Source organism: Ammodytes marinus (assembly GCF_949987685.1).
Source record: "Ammodytes marinus genome assembly, chromosome: 22".
In the NCBI taxonomy this organism is placed as follows: domain Eukaryota; kingdom Metazoa; phylum Chordata; class Actinopteri; order Uranoscopiformes; family Ammodytidae; genus Ammodytes; species Ammodytes marinus.
In genome coordinates, this window is record NC_137226.1 from 18,252,096 (window position 1) to 18,273,824 (window position 21,729).

The 21,729-nt window shown below is 41.2% G+C and overlaps 1 protein-coding gene across 2 annotated transcripts; it reads left to right on the forward strand.

Moving 5' to 3' along the window:
- The first annotated feature begins 8,982 nt into the window (after positions 1-8,982).
- pfkfb3 (6-phosphofructo-2-kinase/fructose-2,6-biphosphatase 3) lies at positions 8,983-18,462 on the forward strand. Of its 2 annotated transcripts, none has more exons than XM_080050960.1 (14): positions 8,983-9,173; positions 11,315-11,446; positions 11,614-11,710; positions 11,814-11,880; positions 11,979-12,053; positions 12,164-12,220; positions 12,320-12,444; positions 12,727-12,934; positions 13,030-13,176; positions 13,573-13,677; positions 13,848-13,977; positions 14,093-14,220; positions 14,692-14,874; positions 17,001-18,462. In XM_080050960.1, the coding sequence occupies exons 1-14, from the start codon at positions 9,095-9,097 to the stop codon at positions 17,052-17,054; spliced, it is 1,587 nt and encodes a 528-aa protein (XP_079907086.1). In that variant the 5' UTR covers positions 8,983-9,094; the 3' UTR covers positions 17,055-18,462. The 2 variants fall into 2 exon arrangements, with proteins under 2 accessions (XP_079907086.1, XP_079907087.1); XM_080050961.1 differs by having other exon boundaries at positions 11,318-11,446.
- The last annotated feature ends 3,267 nt before the right edge of the window (positions 18,463-21,729 follow it).

A 21,729-nucleotide genomic window follows, 5' to 3' on the forward strand; every position in this document is an offset into this window, starting at 1 on the left:
TGTAAAAGAGTCTCCGGTCTCAATGGGATTTACCTGTATATAAATAAAGGTTAAAAAATGCTTGTCCAGAAACCCTTGTAATTCACCCCCCCCCCCTCTCTTCTTTTCTCAACAGATGAGCTTGACTGGTTCCTCCCTCTCTCTGTCTCCCCATTTCAACTCTGTACTATCTAATAAAGCTTAAAAAATGGCCCAAAAAATGATCTTGAAAAAATAAAAAATTAAAGTGAGCATTGACATCTGGCAATCACTGAATATGTCAACCTGTTTCCCCATCCCCTTGGCCTTTAACAGAAGTTCAGCTTTTGGGTAACTTTTGTCTTTTATATCTGTCTAATTTTATCTGTTGTGTTTTTTAATTAGTGTGAATGCTGGAGCATATTCATACTTCTTTCATACTAACACAGTTGCACTTCCCCTCGTTCACTTACCCTCAGCCCTTGGTATGACGTACCGGCATACGTTGCAAGGAGGGAACTTGGAGCGCGGAGGGAGAGTGGGCGGGGGAGGAGCAGGGGATTTAAATGGAACCCACTTGCACTTGTAGTCACAGTGGACCGTCAGTTACATAGGTAGTTCTGAATGCAAATAATACAGAATTATAACATTCTGCTAAGGTAGCCTATATTGCAGAAAGCCATTTCCATAGCATAACAAACATTGAGTTTCGACATGGTAACTCAGATTATCAAGATATTGTTACTTACACATGTAAATTGTTTGCTCCGACGTATTTTCTTATTTCTGTTAGTTTCAACCAAAAACATTTGTTTTAAATAGTCCTATAATTGGCAGCCATCGGTGTTATAGCAGCAATGTGTAAACTGCAATACATTCACTGGATTGTTCCTATGGAAATAGGATAGGTTAATTGAGGCGTTTTGGAATATATTTATATATAGCCTATATTTGTCCTGTGGGTGGCCGCGATGTCACTAAAAGCATACAGTCTACCGGAAAATAAAAGGAGAAGAAGAAGAAGACCAACTGCAATGCACTGTGGGTGATATCCACCTCGGAGTGACCATGGATGTTCACTCAGCCCTCCGAGGGTCTATCTCAGGAAGTTCACTTCAGTTTCTAGACAATTTGAATGACACTTATGATGGCGGCGGGGATTCCCCCGAGGGCAAGTGCCTAGGGAAAGTGAACGAGGGCATGTTGAACGGGTAATGGAACGCAGCGTCTGTGTTGGTTTCAGCCTTGGATAGCACTACTAAAAGCTACATGGTAGGAAGCAGGAGGCTAGGTAAGCTACGGTCACCCTACACATGCACACAGTAGGTCAACCAAAGAGTTGTTTATGGAACTTTTTTCTTATTATTTTACCTTATGAAAAAATCAAAAAGCTTGTTACTTTTGGATTCGTAAGATGATTAAGCTTGTACAAGTGGTACAATCCAAAATGAGTCTATGACTAAGAATTGTGCTGTTTGTTTTCATAAGCTGTGTCTCAATCGAGGGGTCGCATCCTTCTAAGGACGCGGTCTATGAAGGCCATACACCGTGAAGGCCGAATCGAAGGCCGAACGAGCGTTGTTAAATGAGCCTCCGCAGGTCTCCGTTTACGAGCATTTACGGTTTGCGTAACAAGCCGTTACATTGCGTGACGACTCGCCACTCCTGTGCTGCCTAGCAACCCTGATTGCTGCCAACGGAAACAGCCTTGTCAGCAGAGGAAAAAAGAAAATAAAAAGTACAAGAAGAAATAAAAGAAAAGACAAGAAAAAAAGAAAGGAAGATAAAAGTTAAGAAGATGGAGCAACACGTTGCTGTTTTGTTATTTTTTATTTTATCTTATGCCATCTCTGAAAAAAACGCAATGAATCTTGGGATATGTTGGGCTGCGAAGGATACATCTTGTTGGACCCTTCAAAACCGTGAAATGAAGGCTGCATTTCTCGGCCGCATATGAAGGAGCCTTCCAAATGGGACAAGCCTTTGCGCGCCGCTATGACGCAATCGGTCTTCAAATGCAGCCTTCTCAAGCTGCGGCCCCTTAAATGAGAGACAGCCATAGTTGTTGGCACTTTTGTATTTTTCCTAACCAATCTTTTTTTAGATAAGTAGAGTAGGCCTTTTAGTTGCAGAGTAAGCGAGTAGGTTGGCGTAGTTTTGTTAGATCCATTTGTTTACTCTGTAAACTCTGTATCGGATTACCACAACACTATCACTCACTTCTCCCAATGGTGCACACATAACTTCCTCCATCTCAATGTAGCCAAAACAAAAGAAATAACAATAGGTAACCCATCACCCCAGCCCCCCACTCTCATCAACAATGACACAGTAGAAACAGTTGACAGCTTTCCTTGGACTCACACTGGACAATAAACTCAATTTCGACCAGCACACAACGGACGTTCAAAAAAGGAGCCACCAAAGACTGTATGCCATCCGTAAACTTAAAGGACTCTATGTTGCACCCCATCTCCTCCTTCTGTTGTATCAAAGTATTGTCCAACCCATCCTGCTCTACTGTTCCACCTGCTTCTTTAACATGCTCACTGTCAAAAACCGGGTCAAACTCACACGTGTCACAAATATAGCTGCCAAAATAATTGGTCTCCCCACACCCACACTGTCAGAACTGAATCTCAAGGCCATCTCATGCATTGCATCCACAATAGCACAGGACAACACACACCCACTCAACTGCCACTTCACTGTCATGCCCTCCGGACGCAGGTACAGGTCCCTGTTGTGCCGGAGGGCTCGCTATGGCAAAAGCCTGGTGCCTGCAGCCATAGCAGCCCTCAACAAAAGGCCAAGATAGATCACCCCAGTCCCACCCTGTTTATATATCCTGTATGTATGTTTACTCTGTTTCTGTCTATTGTCCGTCGGCGTGCAGCGCATAAATGTACATGTGATGTGAAAAAGAATTTCCCCTTGGGGACAATAAAGTCTAAAGTCTAAAGTTTGTCAACTTCCTTTGTTTTGAAGGCTGTGTTATATTTTGAATTTGATTAGCGATGTCAACATCCCTTTAATGTTGCTACCTTTACTCTGACTCGTCAATATAATTTGGTTGTCGTGTGTAGGGGATTTACCTGTAGCTTATGTAGCTTACTACTCCGAGGGGCAACGGTTAGATGTAAGTTTGATGTGTGTGTAATGGATTTAATGTCCAGAGAGCTGCTGTCAGTGTTGGGAAAGTTCTTTTTCTACGTGAACTAGTTCAAAGTTCAGTTCACACACTTTAAAATGAACTAGTTCAGTTCATAATTCAAAATTCTGAACTAAGTTCACAGTTCAAAAATTAACTATTTCATAGTTTTTTTTTTTCAATATGTTGCTGCAGGCTATTATTTTTCTAAATAATTGCCACATTCCATATAGAACCAAAGACAGAACTTATTTCAATAACATTCAGTCCACACTAGAAGCCAGCTGCAGCTTTTAAAATAATCTAGGAAGGGGCGCCAAATTCTGTCAAATTTATTCTCGGATCCCTGGGTAGTATAACATATTTTCTCTAAATTCATACATGACATAATGTCTCTAATCCAATGTGAGTGGGAAGGAGGAGCAGGATCTTTCCACTTGAGTAAGATAGCCCTACGAGCAAGTAATGAGGTGAAGCTCTCAAATTCAATATTTTCCTTCATAGACCGCGTCAACCGCGTTCTTAGAAGGATGTGGCCCCTTAATTGAGACACAGCTTTCATCTGAACGCTGTGACGTATTTCCATTGTATGGATAAAACGGAAATACGTCACAGTCTCAGCACTTTTTATAATTTTTTTTTTTGCACAAAGTACAAAAAAACTGAATTAATATTTTACTGTTTATAACTTCACGTTTGACAAATTATTCCAAGCAGCATACTCAATAAATCAAGTTAAATAGGCTAACAACCAACTTGTATAAAAAAAAATAAGAATATAAAATAAGTTGAAATTAATAAAATAAATCCAAATTGTATCTAAATGAAATGTGTTGGAATGAGTGGGGTGGGGGGCTTTTATTAATCAATTCATTATAATTCCACTCTTTTTTTTGGCATTTTCAAGCTTCATTTGACAGTAGAGTTGAAATGGGGAGACAGAGAGAGAGACAGGCAGGCAGTCAGAAATCAGGAGAGACAGCTAACTATCGTAAATTAATTATTATTCTTTTTATTGAAAAAGAATTTGAAAATGTCAAAGCATTGGAAACATGAAAATATCACATCTTTCAACAGGTCACCATAAGGGGTAGAACGTGGGAAGGCTTTCTAGGGCCCAGCCACTTGAAAAAAATATTTAAAATAATTGTATTGATTATGGGGCCCATTGTAGTCCGGAAACCAAGGCAATTGCCTACGTTTGCCTATGGCAAGGTTCACCTTGTCTACACACATACACACACACACACACACACACACACACACACACACACACACACACACACACACACACACACACACACACACACAGAGATCGTTGTTGATGAATGAGAGGGTGATCCTCATCTCATAATTATGAGATATTTATCTCGTAATTGCGAGATACTTATCTCGTAATTACGAGATCTTTTCTCATAATTACGAGATCCTGAGTGTGCTAACGGCTAGGCCTACATTAGCTGTGAAACTTTTTTTTTTTTGGTGAATGCTCAGCGTTTGCGCTGTGCAAATTGCGCCCTATATATGCCTATTGATTCTGCTCTGCTATGTGCTGTAGTAAAGATAGGTCGCCTTGGAAACAATTAAGCCCCCGGAGACCGCGAGCATCTTGTCTTTTTTACTCGCGCGAATCACCATTCTCTGCAGCCGTCACCGGCTCGCCGAGGCTCGGGCACGCTCGCGCTTCAGCTGCGCTCCAACTCCCCGGTTCACTCGTAAACTGAAATTTCGAGTCGGGGACAGCCCTACTGTGAAACATAAGCAGCCAAGGATGTATGAATATAATACGTTTTTTAGTGCAAAACGATTGATAGTCGCTCAACTCTTGGCTAAACTGTAGGCTACATAGATATGATAAAACTGGTTAGATTAATAAACTAGTGAGCGGTTGGATGCTGGGTCTGGGGCGAGGGCTTTTCGCCAAATTGTGTGACGTTTCGCCAAAATGTGTCCCCACCAATATGAACATCAAAGTTACGCCACTGTTTGGACCCCATGAAAAAACAGGTTGGGTACCTTTTGTAGTTATACATTCTTATAAAGAGGACAGGCTAGTTACTCTGTAATTTTCCTTAGTCTACAAACAGGTTTAAATTATCTCTCCCCATGACGTACATTTGTGTGAAAAAGAATTTCCCTTTGGGGACTATACCTTCCAAAGGCTTTGACATAAGTCTTCAGGTTGACACGACCAGCCAGGTCTGACCAGTTTTTCACAAACCTGGCCAATTGACCAACTAGCCGCGTCATACCACAATGAAGCTGACGAGCAGCATCATCCTGTTTTAATTATTGTCGTAACCACCGAGGTCCTGCTTTCTGTATTGTTTCTAAAAAAATAAATTGACCTAAAAAAGTTCTTAATGCAAAGAAAGACACAAGACACAAAGAAGTTGGAAATAATTGAAGGAACAGATTTGAGTTCAAATATTAAGAACTTTTTTTGTAATGATTTCAGTGCTTTTGCAGTGATGAGAGGAGAATGAACTAAGCCTAAATGTTGCAACCAAACATAGGCCAACTTTATAGTTTTGAGGGTTGGTTTGGTTATTCATGTAGAGAACCGCCTTTTATTCATTTATGTGTGAAGAATTTGTTGTTGATGTTTTTTAAGTGTTATTTATTTCAACAAAAAACAAAAGATTTCAAATGATTTAATGTTATGTGCAGAAATACAAAAAAGTGCAATATTTGGTGCAGTCAATTAGTGTAAATGTATCTTACCAGAAACTGGTAGCATAGAAAACATGCAAATTGTAAAAAAACTGTTTGCTTTAGTGAATACTAAAGAAGAACAATGTCTCTGTGTGAACTGATAATTTTGTAGGGATCTGTTGATCTCTTAATCAATTGTGTGAGTGTAAGGGAATCAAAATAAATTGGTAGGTATGCTGGGCTAAGTCAGAAATGTGCTACTGTTTTAAAATAATAATGAGCCCTTGCTCCCCCAACTGTCTCTGCAATTCCCTGGTTGATAAGATAGTTAGTCTCTCTACAAATACATGTATGTGTTTATTGAGGGATGAGCGCACTCACACTCATTGTTGATAGGAGTAATGGGTAAGGGGGGCCCATTGACTGGAGGTTTTCAGGGGCCCAGCCATTTGTGTGGGCAGGCCTGCACACACACACACACACACACACACACACACACACACACACACACACACACACACACACACACACACACACACACACACACACACACACACACACACACACACCATATATAGAAGTCAGAACACATTTTGCTAAACGTATTTCTTTAAACCTTTTCCCCATCATATATCATGAGATGTAAACCACTGGTATAGGAGGAGAGAATGTTATTTTTAACTGTTTTAACTTTACACAACACAATTACACACATACAAATGATTGCACTTCTCATTTGTAAGGCTAGTTCCACAGATCTCGGTGGTAGAAGTTGGACAAAATTAAGTAAAAATGTAATGTGGCTCACAAACTCACAGGAGGCAATCCACAAATATGCAAACCCTTTTTCACATGTAGAAATGGATCCGTAAATGCGCAAATATGACTTTGTATTTTCAGAGCAAGTTCTACATATTTGCAAGTCAAAAATTACAGGTTTGTGGATAGTGAAATACGTGTGAATCTTGGTTCACACTTGTCAATTGTATTCTGTGCTTTTACAAAACTGTTTTGCCTTCACAGATAATAAAGTCCACTAAATTCTTCCATAATTATCTTTCATAAAATGTTGTTACACTGTCAGCCGAGCCCCTCAGGTTAGGAAGAAAGATCATAACCTGACCTCATGCAAGTTTGATTCATATGTTAAGTCTATGTGCAATTAAGAAAATGACTAATTATCAGCGATGTACTTCGGCCCTTTGTCCAACAGCAATGAGTGTGTCACTGATGAATAATGTCCATTTAACAAACAGGATGTCAGCTGGAAAAGGTTGCAGAGAGTTCATAGGGGGTTTCAAAGTACAAAGTGAGGCAAGGGAGGAAATTCTGCACACTAAAAAAAAAAATCGTTTTAGAGTGCAGTTTAATTAATTATTTAATTAATTAGTGAGGCAACGGAGGAAATTCTGCACACTAAAAAAAATCGTTTTAGAGTGCAGTTTAATTAATTATTTAATTTAATGAATGATTTATTTTATTTTATGATTGTCCTCTGTAAAGCAGTACATATCGGCTGAAGAAAGAGTAGTATTTAAGTCAGTTGTATTTTATTGAGTCAATCTTTATCTGTACAATTGGAAATGAGAATCAAAGGGCTTCCAAGAACAAGGACGACAAACCAAAAACTACAAGTTCAAACAGAATGAGGTCATGATAAAGTCAGTAAGCCGCAGATGCACTTGAGGTCCCTAGCAGTTGACATATGTATTCTTTTAGGAGGCAGTAATAGTCGTAACGCTTTTAAAGTGTGAAGAATATTGCAAGTTAAGAGTGTAATTAAATGGTGTGTGTTTGTGTGTCTGAGAGTGTATTATCTCCCCAGTGTCACGGGGGCCAGGCAGAAACTCTAAAACAAGCTGAGTGAGCAGCTGGTATTCTCAGTCTGCCCAGATGCTGCAGGAAGCTGTGCAAGCGCAAACACACACGCGCGCGCGCACACACACACACACACACACACACACACACACACACACACACACACACACACACACACACACACACAGACACACACACACACACACACACACACACACACACACACACACACACACACACACACACACACACACACACACACAGAGATATCCTGAAGCTATTCAACAAATAGCCTACTTTCTAAGGGCGCACTCAGTAGACTACGCTCCAAATTCTAATCGCGCACGGTGACGTAGGCAAGGTGCAATCGTGCTCACCAAAGGCGCTATGAGTCAATGGGACATCCCGATTTGAGGAAGCAGATGTGAATCTCTGCACGTTTCCTCGCCTCGGGGTTTTCATCTCAGCGGAGCGCGTGGCGGAGCAGCAGGGAGGCGCGCGCAAAGTGATGACATGTCTGCAGTGGGCCACAATCACATTTCTATAGGCCCACCAAATTTTGCATCAGAAGAATAGTTGTGCAAGAGTATAAGGCTCGATTCTATTTAAACATTTTAATTATATGTATCCAAGAAAGAAAATAACACAATTCATCTACATAAATATCACCCACCACTTTTATTGAACTGCTATCATAGCCTATAACCCAATGGAAAGAAAATGCTTTATTGAGTAAATGCAAATGTAACTGGACTAAATTGAACAGTGTCAAGTGAAGGAAATGTATGTACTATTTAAAATAATAAATACAACGAAATGTACAATAGGCCTATAATAGGCTACAACGAAGAAAATAATCAACATAGTCTAAGTTAGAAAATAATTGAATTCATGTTCTCTATAGCCAATTTATAGGCCTATGAGAAAATGAATGAATTGGCTATAAAGAACATTACTGCTGCTGCTGCTGACTGTAATAGAAATGGAATAGGCCTACAATGAGGCAACTCATTTAATAAGCTGTATGCCTACGTAGGCTATAGCCATATTTAACTAGGCCTATTACCTACAGTTTACTAATAATAATTGTCATAAAATATACTAGGCCTACATGTAAAATGTTCATCCCTCATCCTCATACATACGATTATTACCACAGAGAGGCGCTGTTGCTGCCTTAGTGCATGTGTCATCTACTGGAGGTGTATTGCATGGTTGTGGATGTCGATGGATGTGCGCGCGCGTGGCCTTCGTCACAGCAGCAGCCAGTCACGTTGCTTCCCGGCGAGGCGGGGGTTTGGGTTAAATAGCGGATGCGTGCGGCACACCGGCAGATTAGACCGGCTCAACGCGCCCTGTACACGCGGTGAACATCCCTGTTTCAGTCTGCCTGAACTTTGGAGGCTCCTGCTCTAAACACCGGCTTCTTTTTCTATCGGCCTATTTTCTTTGGGGGATCTAAGCGGCTGGGTTCTCGTGTTGCTACTGTGCGGCTCTTCAGTCTCTAAAGGAATGCCCAGAGAGCTGACCCAGAACAGGATCCAAAAGACCTGGATTCCAACCAGGGATGACAAGCCGTCACCAAGAAGAGGTAAAAAAGCCATAATGTTACGGGTATTCTTATATGCCTACTTATAGGCTACTCGTGTCCTTTCATAAAGTAGGAAAGGAAACCTCATAGACCTAATTGCTACAGAATAATAGGCATTCATTGCTTTATTAGCCTATTCTTTGTGTTTCTGTCGCTATACCCTTTATGTAGGTAGGCTATCTACTTGTAGAGTAAGCCGCATCATTTTCCATTAGCCTACATTTCCTTGTATCTCTTCACGCCTAGTTAGTGTGTGTCTGTTGTGGTCGGTGCTGCTGCAGCATCACTATGCAAACTGTTCCCGTCATACAACCACACAGCGAACGTGTTTGGTTTCTACGGAACTAAACAGTTTCCTTGTAACGTGTTCCACTTTAGCTAGCCCATAGCAGGCTAAGCTATTGAGGCTATTGTTCCTTGTAGTGTGGCTCTTCATGACACCTGACCTTCGCCGGTTTGACTCATCATGGTGGTCTTCATCTGCATGCGCGGCACGTCACAGCTCCTCCGGTTGCCGTGGTTACCGATTCCCCTTTGAAGTGGTGCTTTTTTCTAATTGGTCGGCCGGCTGCGCGTGTGCATGGTGCGACCCTGATGCTGACTCGTGTCTGGCTCAGCACCGGAGAGGGACCGCAGGGAAGAGATTGTCTCTGCGTGCTCAGTGAACGGGGTTACTAAAGTTTGTTGCAGGCAGCAAATTAGCATCACTTTAACGTCACCGAGAAGCTCCCGCCTTTGTTTTCTTCCGCTGCTGCTGAGGAAGACACAAGTCAAATGTACGCAATAAAGGTAGACAAACAGAAGAAGTCCTAAGAAAAACATTATAAATAGCCTAGAATGTAAAAAGGATAGGCCCCTAGTTTTCCTAATAAGCAAATGCGTATTTTTTTTCTTTCTTTTTTTACTATGTGCCGTGTGTATCTATGTGTAACCTAGTAGTTAAATCGCTAAAATATTTCATTTGGAAAGAGTAGGCTATTTTTACTTTTGTAATATCAGTCTCCTCATCCTCTGCTGCTGCTCATTTCTTATTGATGGATTATTGTGGTTTAAATGCCTACTGATCTATAAGGAAAGGAGTGATACAAAAGCTCAATGCTAGAGGACTGTTTTCTCTTTGACTCCACTCAAGCCTAAGATAAGATTCAGAATTCTGAGTTTTCCTTTTCTCCAATGTGTCACTAAATTTTGTCCCCAGGTGTAGTTAACAAAGCGCTATGACACATGGTTATTGAAGCAAAGAGGTGGAATGCAAGTGAGATGGTGGGAGAATGTCCAGCCAGATCCTCTCAAGAGTGTGATTTTCCGTTCCATCAACGTGGCGCTTGTGTTATGGAAACAAGATTAGCAGCACCGGGAGCTAAGTTTAATTAGCTCAGGTCAGTGGCAGGCGAGGACTCACTGCTGATGCTTCAAATCAAATCAGACTTCATTTCTATAGCACATTTCTCTCAGGGAATGTGAGCAGAGGACATGGAGAGTCAAACAATCTGTTGTGATTTGTTCACATTTCAATGACCTTACTTACAATATTCTTTATCATGCAGAATCAACACCATGCATTTAATATGCCTAGTACCAACCCACTTTGTGAATCCAGGGCAGCCTATAGTGACGCATGACATATGCCTCAGGGCTGGGGGTTACAGCAAATAGTACGTGGTCATGGAAAAACAACTCCTCGGGCTGGGTCACTTAGCCTGTTCAGAGCATGCAGAAGTGGGTCAATGTGCAGAGAGCTGGATGCAAAAGGCCAGTCTGGCCTGGAAATGGATATTATAGGCACAGAGGTGGTTTCCATGTATACTATTCTGTCAGGTTGCAGCTCTTGGGTCAGTAGTCGTTGATTGTGCCAACTCTTGCTCTCAGGTTGCATAGCAGATGATGTCAATTCAATGTGTCAAATCTGTCCTGGCTACGGTATTGGAAACTGGCATTTGACTTCACATAACCCCTCCTCACTTTCCCCTCTCTCTCGTTCTCTCTCTCCTTCCCTCTCTCTCTCTCTCTCTCTCTCTCTCTCTCTCTCTCTCTCTCTCTCTCTCTCTCTCTCTCTCTCTCTCTCTCTCTCTCTCTCTCTCTCTCTCTCTCTCTCTCTCTCTCTCTCTCTCTCTCTCTCTCTCTCTCCCCCTCTCTCTCAGCAGCCAATGGCGCTCCACACCTGGCCAATCCTCCCACCGTCATCGTGATGGTGGGCCTTCCGGCTCGGGGCAAGACATACATGTCCAAGAAGCTCACCCGCTACCTCAACTGGATCGGCATGCCCACCAAAGGTACACAACACGCAGGCGCACACACACACACACACACACACACACACACACACACACACACACAAACAACCAGGTCTTCATGTTCTAACTGGCAGCATCAACATATGTTTCTACCTCCAAGGCATGTTGTTCATGCCTGTTGCTTGTTCTTCCTCTCTGTGTTGTAGTCTTTAATGTGGGCGAGTACCGCAGGGAGGCGGTCAAGAACTACAGCTCCTACGACTTCTTCAAGCCCGATAATGAGTGTGCCGTGAAAATCAGGCAGTAAGTTCTACATGAAACAACAAAGAGAAAGTTCACAATCAGAGCAGTGTATTGTGTGTGTTAGGCTGATTACACAAAATGAACATCTCCACTTGTTCCTTAGGCAATGTGCCTTAGCTGCCTTGAGGGACGTCAAGGCCTACTTGGAGGACGAGGGAGGCCAAGTGGCGGTGAGTTTCCCATCATGCATCACATTCTTTTCTTATACTTATATCTAGACGTGTTTGATGAGGAAAAAGCCATGGTCTTATAAAGCCCTTTCTTTCAGGTCTTCGACGCCACAAACACGACAAGAGAAAGGCGAGACATCATCCTCAAGTTCGGCAGTGAGAACGGCTTCAAGGTGAGTGTTGCTCCGGCGACCAAAGGGGACAAGGAATGACAACATCGTTACAATGCAACAGCTTTGAACTGATTTTTCTTTTCTTTCTTTTTTCTTTTTTTTTGGCCCAGATCTTTTTCATCGAGTCTGTGTGCGACGACCCCAGCGTCATCGCCTCGAACATCATGGTGAGTCACAAGCACCGCATGGCAACGCTACCTGGCGCCGCCCAAAATCACATTGAATATTGTGAATATTGCCGTCTGACAGTCTCCCCTCCCCAACAGGAAGTCAAGGTGTCGTGTCCGGACTACCGCGACTGCAACAAGACGGACGCCATGTTGGATTTCCAGAGGAGAATCGAATGCTACAAAATGAGCTACCAGCCTCTGGACCCCGATCAGTACGACAGGTAAAAATGATCGCAGATGATTCATTTTTTTTTCTTTCTTATTACTTATTTTATTTTATTTATTGATATTTATTTGTATGATTAAATTTGATTATTTCTTTATATGTTATTATTATGTTTAATTTAATGTATCTATTAATTTACTATGGTCTTATGTTGGTATATCTCTTAAAGATTGGTGGTGTTTCTTTAGGACTTTTTCAGCAATAAAGTCCAACATAAAACTGAATATGAAATAATAATACTATCGCCCATCCCACACTCTTTGCTCTCTTCCTCCAGGGGTCTCTCCTTCATCAAGGTGATAGACGTGGGTCGGCGTTTCCTGGTCAACCGTATCCAGGATCACATCCAGAGTAAGATCGTGTACTACCTGATGAACATCCACGTCCAGCCCCGCACCATCTACCTGTGTCGGCACGGAGAGACCACCGACAACCAGCAGGGGAGACTGGGAGGGGACGCTGGGCTTTCACCGCACGGAAAACAAGTAAGAACCGAAGCCAAAAGACGGATCTACGAATTAGATATCAAGAAAGATAAAAGTTCAGGTGTTTAAAACCCATTGGCTCCTCCTTGCTGTAGTTCTCGGCTGCCTTGGCTGGGTTTGTGGAGGAGCAGCAGCTGAAGGATCTGAAAGTGTGGAGCAGCCAGCTGTGCAGCAGCATCCAGACCGCAGAGCACCTCAAGGTCCCGTACCAACAGTGGAAGGCTCTCAACGAGATAGACGCCGTGAGTACCAGTCAATCCAGCAGACTTTAACTGTTAACTTGGCCAACACACACACGCACGCAAGCACGCACAAACACACACACACACACACACAAAGATACACACACATATAAACACAACACCCACCCACACCCAAAGCGGTGACTTTGTGATAAAATGAAGAAATTTATCGGAAACAGGAACTGAACTGAACCGAATTGAGGAAATGCAATCATAAGTGAGCAAACAACAAACAGTCTACACATATACAGATAAAAAGGCCATACACAGATAGATAAATAAGTTCTTAATTAAAAGCCAGCCTAAAAACTTAGGTTTTAAGTTTGCCTTTACAAATAACAGCTACATTAGTTACCCGAGTGATTGGGTTTTCTAACTGGGTGTTTTCTTCTTTAGGGAGTTTGTGAAGAGTTGACGTACGACGAGGTGAAGGAGAAATTCCCGGAGGAGTTTGCGTTGAGGGATGAAGATAAATTCTACTATCGCTACCCAGCTGGAGAGGTACATACATACACAGGCTATAACCAACTGACACCTACACACTTATTTCTCCATTTCAGAGCATCTTAAGGGGGTTTTGAAAAAATGATGATTACCCTATTTCAGAGGCATTTGATTCAAGTTCAAACATACTTATAAACAATAACAAACAAACCCCCTCCTGCCTGCAGTCGTATCAGGACCTGGTGCAGCGGGTGGAGCCAGTCATCATGGAGCTGGAGAGGCAGGAGAACGTGCTGGTTGTCTGCCACCAGGCCGTCATGCGCTGCCTGCTCGCCTTCTTCCTTGACAAGAGCGCAGGTGGGTACAACTACAACTCCCACAAGCCCCTCTGGCGTAGTGTCCAAATCTTTTATCGCTGAGCCGCCCATGCAGCTGTGTTCATGTACCTTTCCCTTTGGATTGTTTGTTCCAGAGGAGATGCCTTACCTGAAGTGTCCCCTCCACACGGTGCTGAAGCTCACCCCGGTGGCCTATGGCTGCAAAGTGGAGTCCATCTCTCTGAATGTGGAGGCAGTGAACACCCACCGAGACAGACCTGAGGTAAGGCAGTGTCACATCCTGTACAACTCATTTGGGCAACACTCAAGTAACACAATAAGGGTACATTAATGAACTGTTAGTTAATGCTTAGTAAATGCATACTAAACATAAACTCATCACATACTATTAATACATGCTAAGGAAGTGCTTAATAAGCATTTACTAAGCATTAACTGACTGTTGTGCTTAGTTAATGCTTAACTAGTTTACCAAGCATGGTTAATGTCTAAACAAACATTAACTAACCGTTAATAACGAAGCATTAACAGTTAGGTAAAGCTTAATAATCATTAACTTGCCGTTAAAATCATTAACTAAGCGCTAATTAACAGTCAATAAATGTGCCCTTATTATAAAGTGTTACCCTAATTTGGGTTCATAATGCCAGGAAATGTTTAAATAACTGTTTATAGCTTGGGCTTGATTTCAGAGTCTGAATGGTGTTCTGTTTGATATCCCTGACCCTGGCAGGAGGTGAAGAGAGGTCCTGGCACCTTGATCAGGAGGAACAGTGTGACTCCGCTGACCAGCCCCGAGTCAAACATCAAGAAACCTCGCATCGACGAGCTGGACCAGCCCCCCATCCAGGAGCTGCCTCCGTCTGCTATGGCCCTCTGCAGCCCCTCACACCTCCCTCTCTCCATGGCCGGAAAGGTGGGTTTATCATTAACACACTTAAAACATTACATATTTACAGCTTCTAGGATTCAACTAATACCGGTAGGTGACATATTAAGCTCATTTTCAGGTTGAAGATAGTCATTTGGGTTTCTACTAGAAACTTCTGTCATAGTGACGTGTCCAAAAAAACCTTTATATTTTTCTCAACGATGTTCCTGAATCTCCTCTCTTCAGCCTCTGTCTAAAACGCTCCGTTTCGGAGCCTGTCTCTTTAAGCCCCGCCGTCCGAAAAGCCCAGTCTGCTCTGATTGGTCCTGAATCTAGCTGCCGGTTTGAATCTAACTGCCATACAAGTCTAGAAAGAGTTTTGTTTTGACCGAATTGTCTTTTAATAGGGATAGGCATCCCTCTGAACTGCTATCAGGAGACCAAGAGAAAACTAAAACATTACAAAAAAAAAAAAAAAAACATAGTTTCCCTTGTGACAGCAATATCTTTTGTGTTCACTGCTGACTGCCATAATACTTCAACTGAGAATGGCTAGAAAAATCTATTAGGCCTATTGTTAATCTAATTATGTAGGAAATATTAATTCTAAATTGTACATACTGTACCTTTAATCACATCTAAGAGGATTTATAATGATAAAATGCAAAATATCGCAGTAACCTGACATTCTGTGCCAGGAAATGTTCTCTTTATTGTACAGTAAGTCTGTACTTAACTGGAATTGAAAACAAAGACTTGAATCACAGGAAATGATACTTTGTATGAAGAAGCAGTGGTGCTTTCCCCACTGTTGGGTTCTAGGGAACTCCCACTTCCTAGTTTACATTCCAGTGATTCCTCCCTGCTGTTGTCATGGTTCTTGTTGTCACCACTATCAGCCTGACTCATGCTGTCGTTGTCCTTGTCTGTGTGTTTGGTTTATTTTTGGCTGTCTTGTGCTTACCTTTTCACTCATAGTCTTTCAAAGGTAAACACACCATAGAGGCCTTGCAGTTGCTTTGTACCAGTAGTTCCGCCAGCAGCCACAAGTGACGCAAATAGTTTCAGATAAATATTTGCCAACCAGACTAAACCAGTTTACATAATCAGTTAAATGATAGTTTCTATGTCGTAACAAGGCCGGTTTTTGAAGACGTAACCAAACTGTGGACTAACTTGCCAGCATAAATGTTACATGCTAAAGCTAGCTTCCACTAGATGTGCTTAGTTTGTGCTAAAGCTAAGGGTTTCATTCAGAAACAAACAGACATTTTAGTTTTTTTTGTTGTGATGGACAATTAAGGTGTTTTGGAAGAATAAAATAAATAACAAATAAGCTAGCCAGCAGGCCCTTTTAGCAACCGTTTAGACACAAATGGTATGCTAAAGCTAGCTTTTACTAGATGGGTTACTAGTTAACGATATGACAATATGGGCAAGCTAGTTAGCATCCATTCTCAAGCTTAATTACAAGTATGTGTTATATGATCCTTTTCCTCTCAAAAGGGAAAAAATAAATGTTTCGTGTTTTGGGCAATTTAAGAAGAGCAGCTGTCAACTGCTACTAGCTACCATCCAAAATGGCCACCAACGTGTGAATTGGGTCTGCAATGAAGCCCGCTTTAGAGACTTCATCAGACATGACTTTTCTCTTATTTTCCCCCCTCATTTTGGTTCTGTTTACAATTTAATTCGTTAATTTCACTAGGTTATTTCTTGCGAGAAGGCCATCAGCTTTGTCCTCAGTTGGGTCTCTAACATAGGTACTTAGTCAGCAGTTGAATGAAAGGTCAATGTCGTTGAAGTTTATTGACAGCATAAAGGGTAAGGGCATTTCTGCACTGGTTTTGCAGGCGATTGGGCAAGCGTGGATATTCTCAGCTCCAATCATAATCACTTGATTTAACTTGGCAAAAAACACACACACACACAACCTGTTCACACACCCTTAAACTTCTTGCTCGTTTTCACACCCTCTAAAAATATCACGGAGAAGGTGATGTAACTAGCGGTTAAGGGATTAAACTAGATGAGAGAGTATCATTGGGCCAGGGGGTATTTTAAGAGCACTGCTGATTGTGTACTACTGGTTCCAACTTCAAATGTTATGTGTCGTATTATGTTACCGCAATAACGTTCTTGTTGCATTTTTTTTTTGCGTGTGTTTACAGAACCTGAGAAGAAGCTGCTCTGGCCGCCGTGACATCCCACAGCCCTGCCAATGAAATGTCAGCCACGTGTCAGGTGTCTCCAGAGGCCAGAGAGAAGGACCACTGACAAAGACTCAATGAAGACAAGAACCTGAAACGACAAGAAGAAGAATAAAACTGAAGAGTAATATTTCAAAAAAAGCAACATTTGTCATTCTGTCAAATGAATAGGATCAGTTAGGTCATTATGTCAGCCTGAGGATACACGTTTATCTACCTTTTCTTTTTTATTCTTTCAGAAGAGCCGTGCTTATGTGTCAGATATGACTGATCAAACACATGTCATTTTAATAGCAAGATTCACTTTTTCTTTCTCACAAAACTGAGACTGATGAATCGGTGTTCTCTGGGAGACTTCTAACAAAGTCTCGTGTCGGAGTCATTCAGACTGAGAGAGTCGAACTATGACTCATTAACTTAGACAGTCATTCGTGCTGCATCTCACGGCTCAGTTGGCTCTCGTGGAAACCAGTTCTTTCTGGTTTGTTATTGTGGGAGAGACCAAAGATCAACCCCCTTGAACCTGAATTTAACTTTCTGCTCATCCTATTTTCAATTTATCGTTGCACTTTTGATTTAGAAAAAGGATACAGTATGGAGTTTACATTGTAAGCTCTTTGGCAATTACCTTGCGTTTTTCATGTACATGTTTTCTAAGAGGTGTGAAAAAGAAGGCCGATTTAGTTGACTCCTTTGTACGTTGACACGCTACATAATTTTGCACTGAGAGGGGAGGTTTTTACTTATGTTAGATTTTTGTGTTTTTTTATTTTTTTGCCATAGAGTGCCTATAGTGCTTGTGTTTCAAGCCTGGCGCCGCTTCTCTTGCCATTACTACGGGATTGGTTGCTCGAGGAGAGGCACCGCATTTCACCTAATAACTCCACATATCATATCAATATTTAACTTTTCACAGTTTGAATATTTATTTTTTCATCGCCTATAGTTGTCAGCGCTAAGGTACATGCTGATCATCGGACATCATGGACAAACTTAATTCTCAAGTGTATGATCCTCGATTTTCTAGTTCGTTGTCTGCTACGCACAAATGTAAGCACCTATATTTTTAACAATGCTGTTAAATGATATATTTGTAAATATTTGTGTACATAGAGTATAACTGGAGATGGATGGGAGTCTTGACTGGGGAGTCTTAATGAACATGTGTGTTTTTGTACTAATGTGTTGGGAATGTATGGAGAGTGTGTGGAGAAAGAAGCTGCTGCTTACCTCTCTCAGTAAAACCTTTGTTAACATGTTTGCTTGAGATACTTGAATATTGTTTTGTTTTTTTGTAATTTGTTATTATATTGTATTCTTTATTTATTTGTACGTAGTTTTGGATGACTGCTTGGAGCAAAGTTCCCATTGTTTAAACCCGAGGACAATGCATGAGAGGACAGTATGTTGTACAGTTGATTTGGCCTCTGCTGGACCAATAAATTAACTTCAAGAAAATACACTTGTGTTTCATGTTTGTCTATTGTTTTCATTATTATTCCGCCCACCCATTGTGTTTCCATATATGGAGCTTATCTGCAGTGTACACAACAGCACGTTTGGGCACTCCTGCATTTACTACCATTGACGAGATCCGTGAGTTACACTCTGAGTCGCCTACTGCTTATCAGATATGAATGGCCGGGGCTCATACAGGATGTTGCTGGGAAATTGCATCACATTAAACACAAAATGAGTTTGTGGTTTTTGTCTGAAGTTTAGCGTTGATAAGGTTAAGTTCCTCAGATGAATAAAAAAAGGAACTGTTAGGGGGCAGGGTTTTTTTAGAACTAACATTTTGTGTCTCTGAAATGATACAAAGTCTGGCGTCCTGCTACAAAAGCATTCCCTATCCGTCACAACAAGCCTCGACATTGTCTCCAAAGTACAAAGGAGCAACACATGGTGAGGGAGTCAGCTTCAATGTGATGTCATTCAAATGATCTTTTTTTAGACATGCCATCCTAACAACATTGGTGATCTGACTTTTGTTTTAATGGCGCAATGAAGTTGACATTTGTGGTTTTGAGGGATTGCAATAAAGTTAAACTAAATTCTTACAACTTTTTGATCATTTTATTTTTTATAGAAAAAATGTAATTACAAGAAACAACATTCTAATCGACCTCAGATGTAATTGTTTAGGGCTAATAAGCAAATCTTAGCTTGCTAGTATGAAAAACTAAAATATATCAAAAGTGTTTTAGCACTGTCGTTGACATATTAGCATGTAGCTCAAAGCGCTGCTGAACCTACATTGAGCATTTTGTGCTAAGTTAAGGAGAAACTGCTGGACATTATTGATAGAAAATTCTATATACTATGATAGAAACCCAGATGTTGGTGGTCCTTATTGGTCTTAGAGGGGAAAACGTTCAGTATATCCAGATAAATGTGTCATATGGTGTCTGTTGCTGTACAGGCCCTTCTAGCATAGTTTGAATACATGATGAATATTAATTCAAATCACCTGACATCTTCCAGCTGCCAGTGCTGCCAGGTGCCCAAACCACACAAACATACAAACCACGTATTGTCCTAGTTTAGTTTTAAAAACCTGACACTGAGATGTTGTTTGCTAATCCTCTAGTGCAGGGGTGTCCAAACTTTTTTCACTGAGGGCCACATACAGAAAAATCTACGAAGGGCCGGGCCACTTTGCAAAAATAACACATTTATCAGGACATGTAGCTGCTCTGATGTTTAGTTTCATAGTGTCTTTGTAAATTGTAATCCTTCTTCACGGCAACACTTTACTTGCACATTAAAAAGATACATCCCCCTCTTGTTAAATGCCATTAATACACCCAGTGTTTTCTGCTTTTACATCTAATGTCCAGCTTGGTGAAAATAGAAGCCAGCCGAGATCCCGCCCCTCCAAGAGGGGTCCGGGGGTATGCCCCCCCGGGAGATTTTAAAGTGAAATGCATGAATCTGGTGCACTTTGAGAGGGAAATTAAGAGGCTAAAGCTGAAGAATTTTGTATGAAAAAAAATGTAAACACTGTGTCAGATGAAATAGAAGCTATTGGAGAAGGACACATGGATTTTCCATAATAATATTAATTTAAATTAAAATATTATGCAGGGTCCTCTGGGATGGCCTTGGTGCTCTTTTTCTTTTATGGGACATATTTCTCTGTAATATAATGAGTGCATTTAGATTATTTAAAAATTAAAAGGGCCAATCAATCAGTTTTGACACCTCTGCACTAGTGGGTTAACTAAGAAATGCAAAAAAAATAAAATAATAACAATTTTTTTTTTTTTTCAAAGGGCCATATTGCATTACATTTTTAAAATCGGCCGCGGGCCAATAAAAAGTGGGCCGCGGGCCGCAGTTGGCCCGCGGGCCGTAGTTTGGACACCCCTGCTCTAGTGTGTTGTTTTCAGTCATTCAGGCATCACTTCAGTTTTAAAAGTCAAAAAGGCTGCAGAACATACAAACAATTTTAGTCTGCATCACAGTTTTGTTTGTGATCATTTTGAAACTATGCTTGTGTCAAAATGCTTTCTTTCATTGTGTATAAAAATAAAGTAGTTGGTTTCATATTACCCCTGACATTTAACAAAATGCAAAGGCCGTCTGTGAGGCTTTCACCACTTTCCATAATCAAATCATTTAATACTTTAACTGCTTCCTGCTTTGTGAAGGCCTTTTTCCCTGCAATGAGTCTGCAAAACTTGTGAAACAGGACAGAGCTACATTCAAGTATAATATAAGTCACAGTATTTGCCAACTGTTATAATTCCAGATGTTTCATTCCCCTCTATGAAATTATAACAAATTATTTTGGTGACGGCCTGACTTTTCGCATAGTGCCATCATCAGGCCATCGTACTGAGAATAAAAATAGTTTTAATTTAAAATAATAATAACTAGTATTTTTGGGCATGTTTTGTATCATTTTCTGATTTTATTACAGTTCATATATTCGTAGCACAAAACTTTTGAAATGGTGCACTGTTAAAAAAAAGTATTCTGTGTACTAAAACACATCATAAGTAAATATTTTACAGTATGAGTGATGGTTTAATATTGATGCTGTATAAAGAGGCAGGCCATTTCCTCTCCTCTTTCTGTCTCCCATTAAATTCACACACACACACACACACACACTCACTCACACACAGACACTCTGCGCATTTGCCAGCTGACTGTGGTATTTCCTCAAGTCTGAATCATGGGTAGACTTTGTGTCTTGGCTCACAGTGGTCATCCTGTGGGCATTTTGGATATGTGACTACTGGCAGGTACACCATTTACTGCCTCATATGCACAGTCGCACACGTAGGCCTACTCTCCTGTGTCTGTGTGACTACTGGCAGGTTTAGCACTCACAGAGTCACTGAAACTCTTTAACCCTACTTTGCATTTGAACTTTGCATCTTGTTTACCTGCAAAGTTAGAATGCAAAGTGGGACTAATGTTTGCATCACATCCCACGTCACTGCAGTATTCCATTAGACCTTTTATCATTGTTCCATTCGCTTTTATCGTCCTCTGCATTTACTGATGGCCCTACTGACGGTATGTCCAGCTCAGCCTATAGCGGACATGCATGATGTGCATGGCCTTGGTGATCTCTGTGGGAGAGAGGAGTTGCTGTGTCAGGCGTATGTATAGTATGTGGGCTTGGTGTTAAACGGCAGCGCTAAGCCAGCAGCTCCACAAATAGCTGCCACTAATT

Coding starts and splice junctions, on each gene's coding strand:
- pfkfb3 (XM_080050960.1), top strand. CDS start 9,095: ATGCCCAGAGAGCTGACCCAGAACAGGATCCAAAAGACCTGGATTCCA. Junction 9,174..11,314: donor CAAGCCGTCACCAAGAAGAG/GTAAAAAAGCCA, acceptor CCTCTCTCTCAG/CAGCCAATGGCGCTCCACAC. Junction 12,935..13,029: donor TTTCACCGCACGGAAAACAA/GTAAGAACCGAA, acceptor TCCTTGCTGTAG/TTCTCGGCTGCCTTGGCTGG.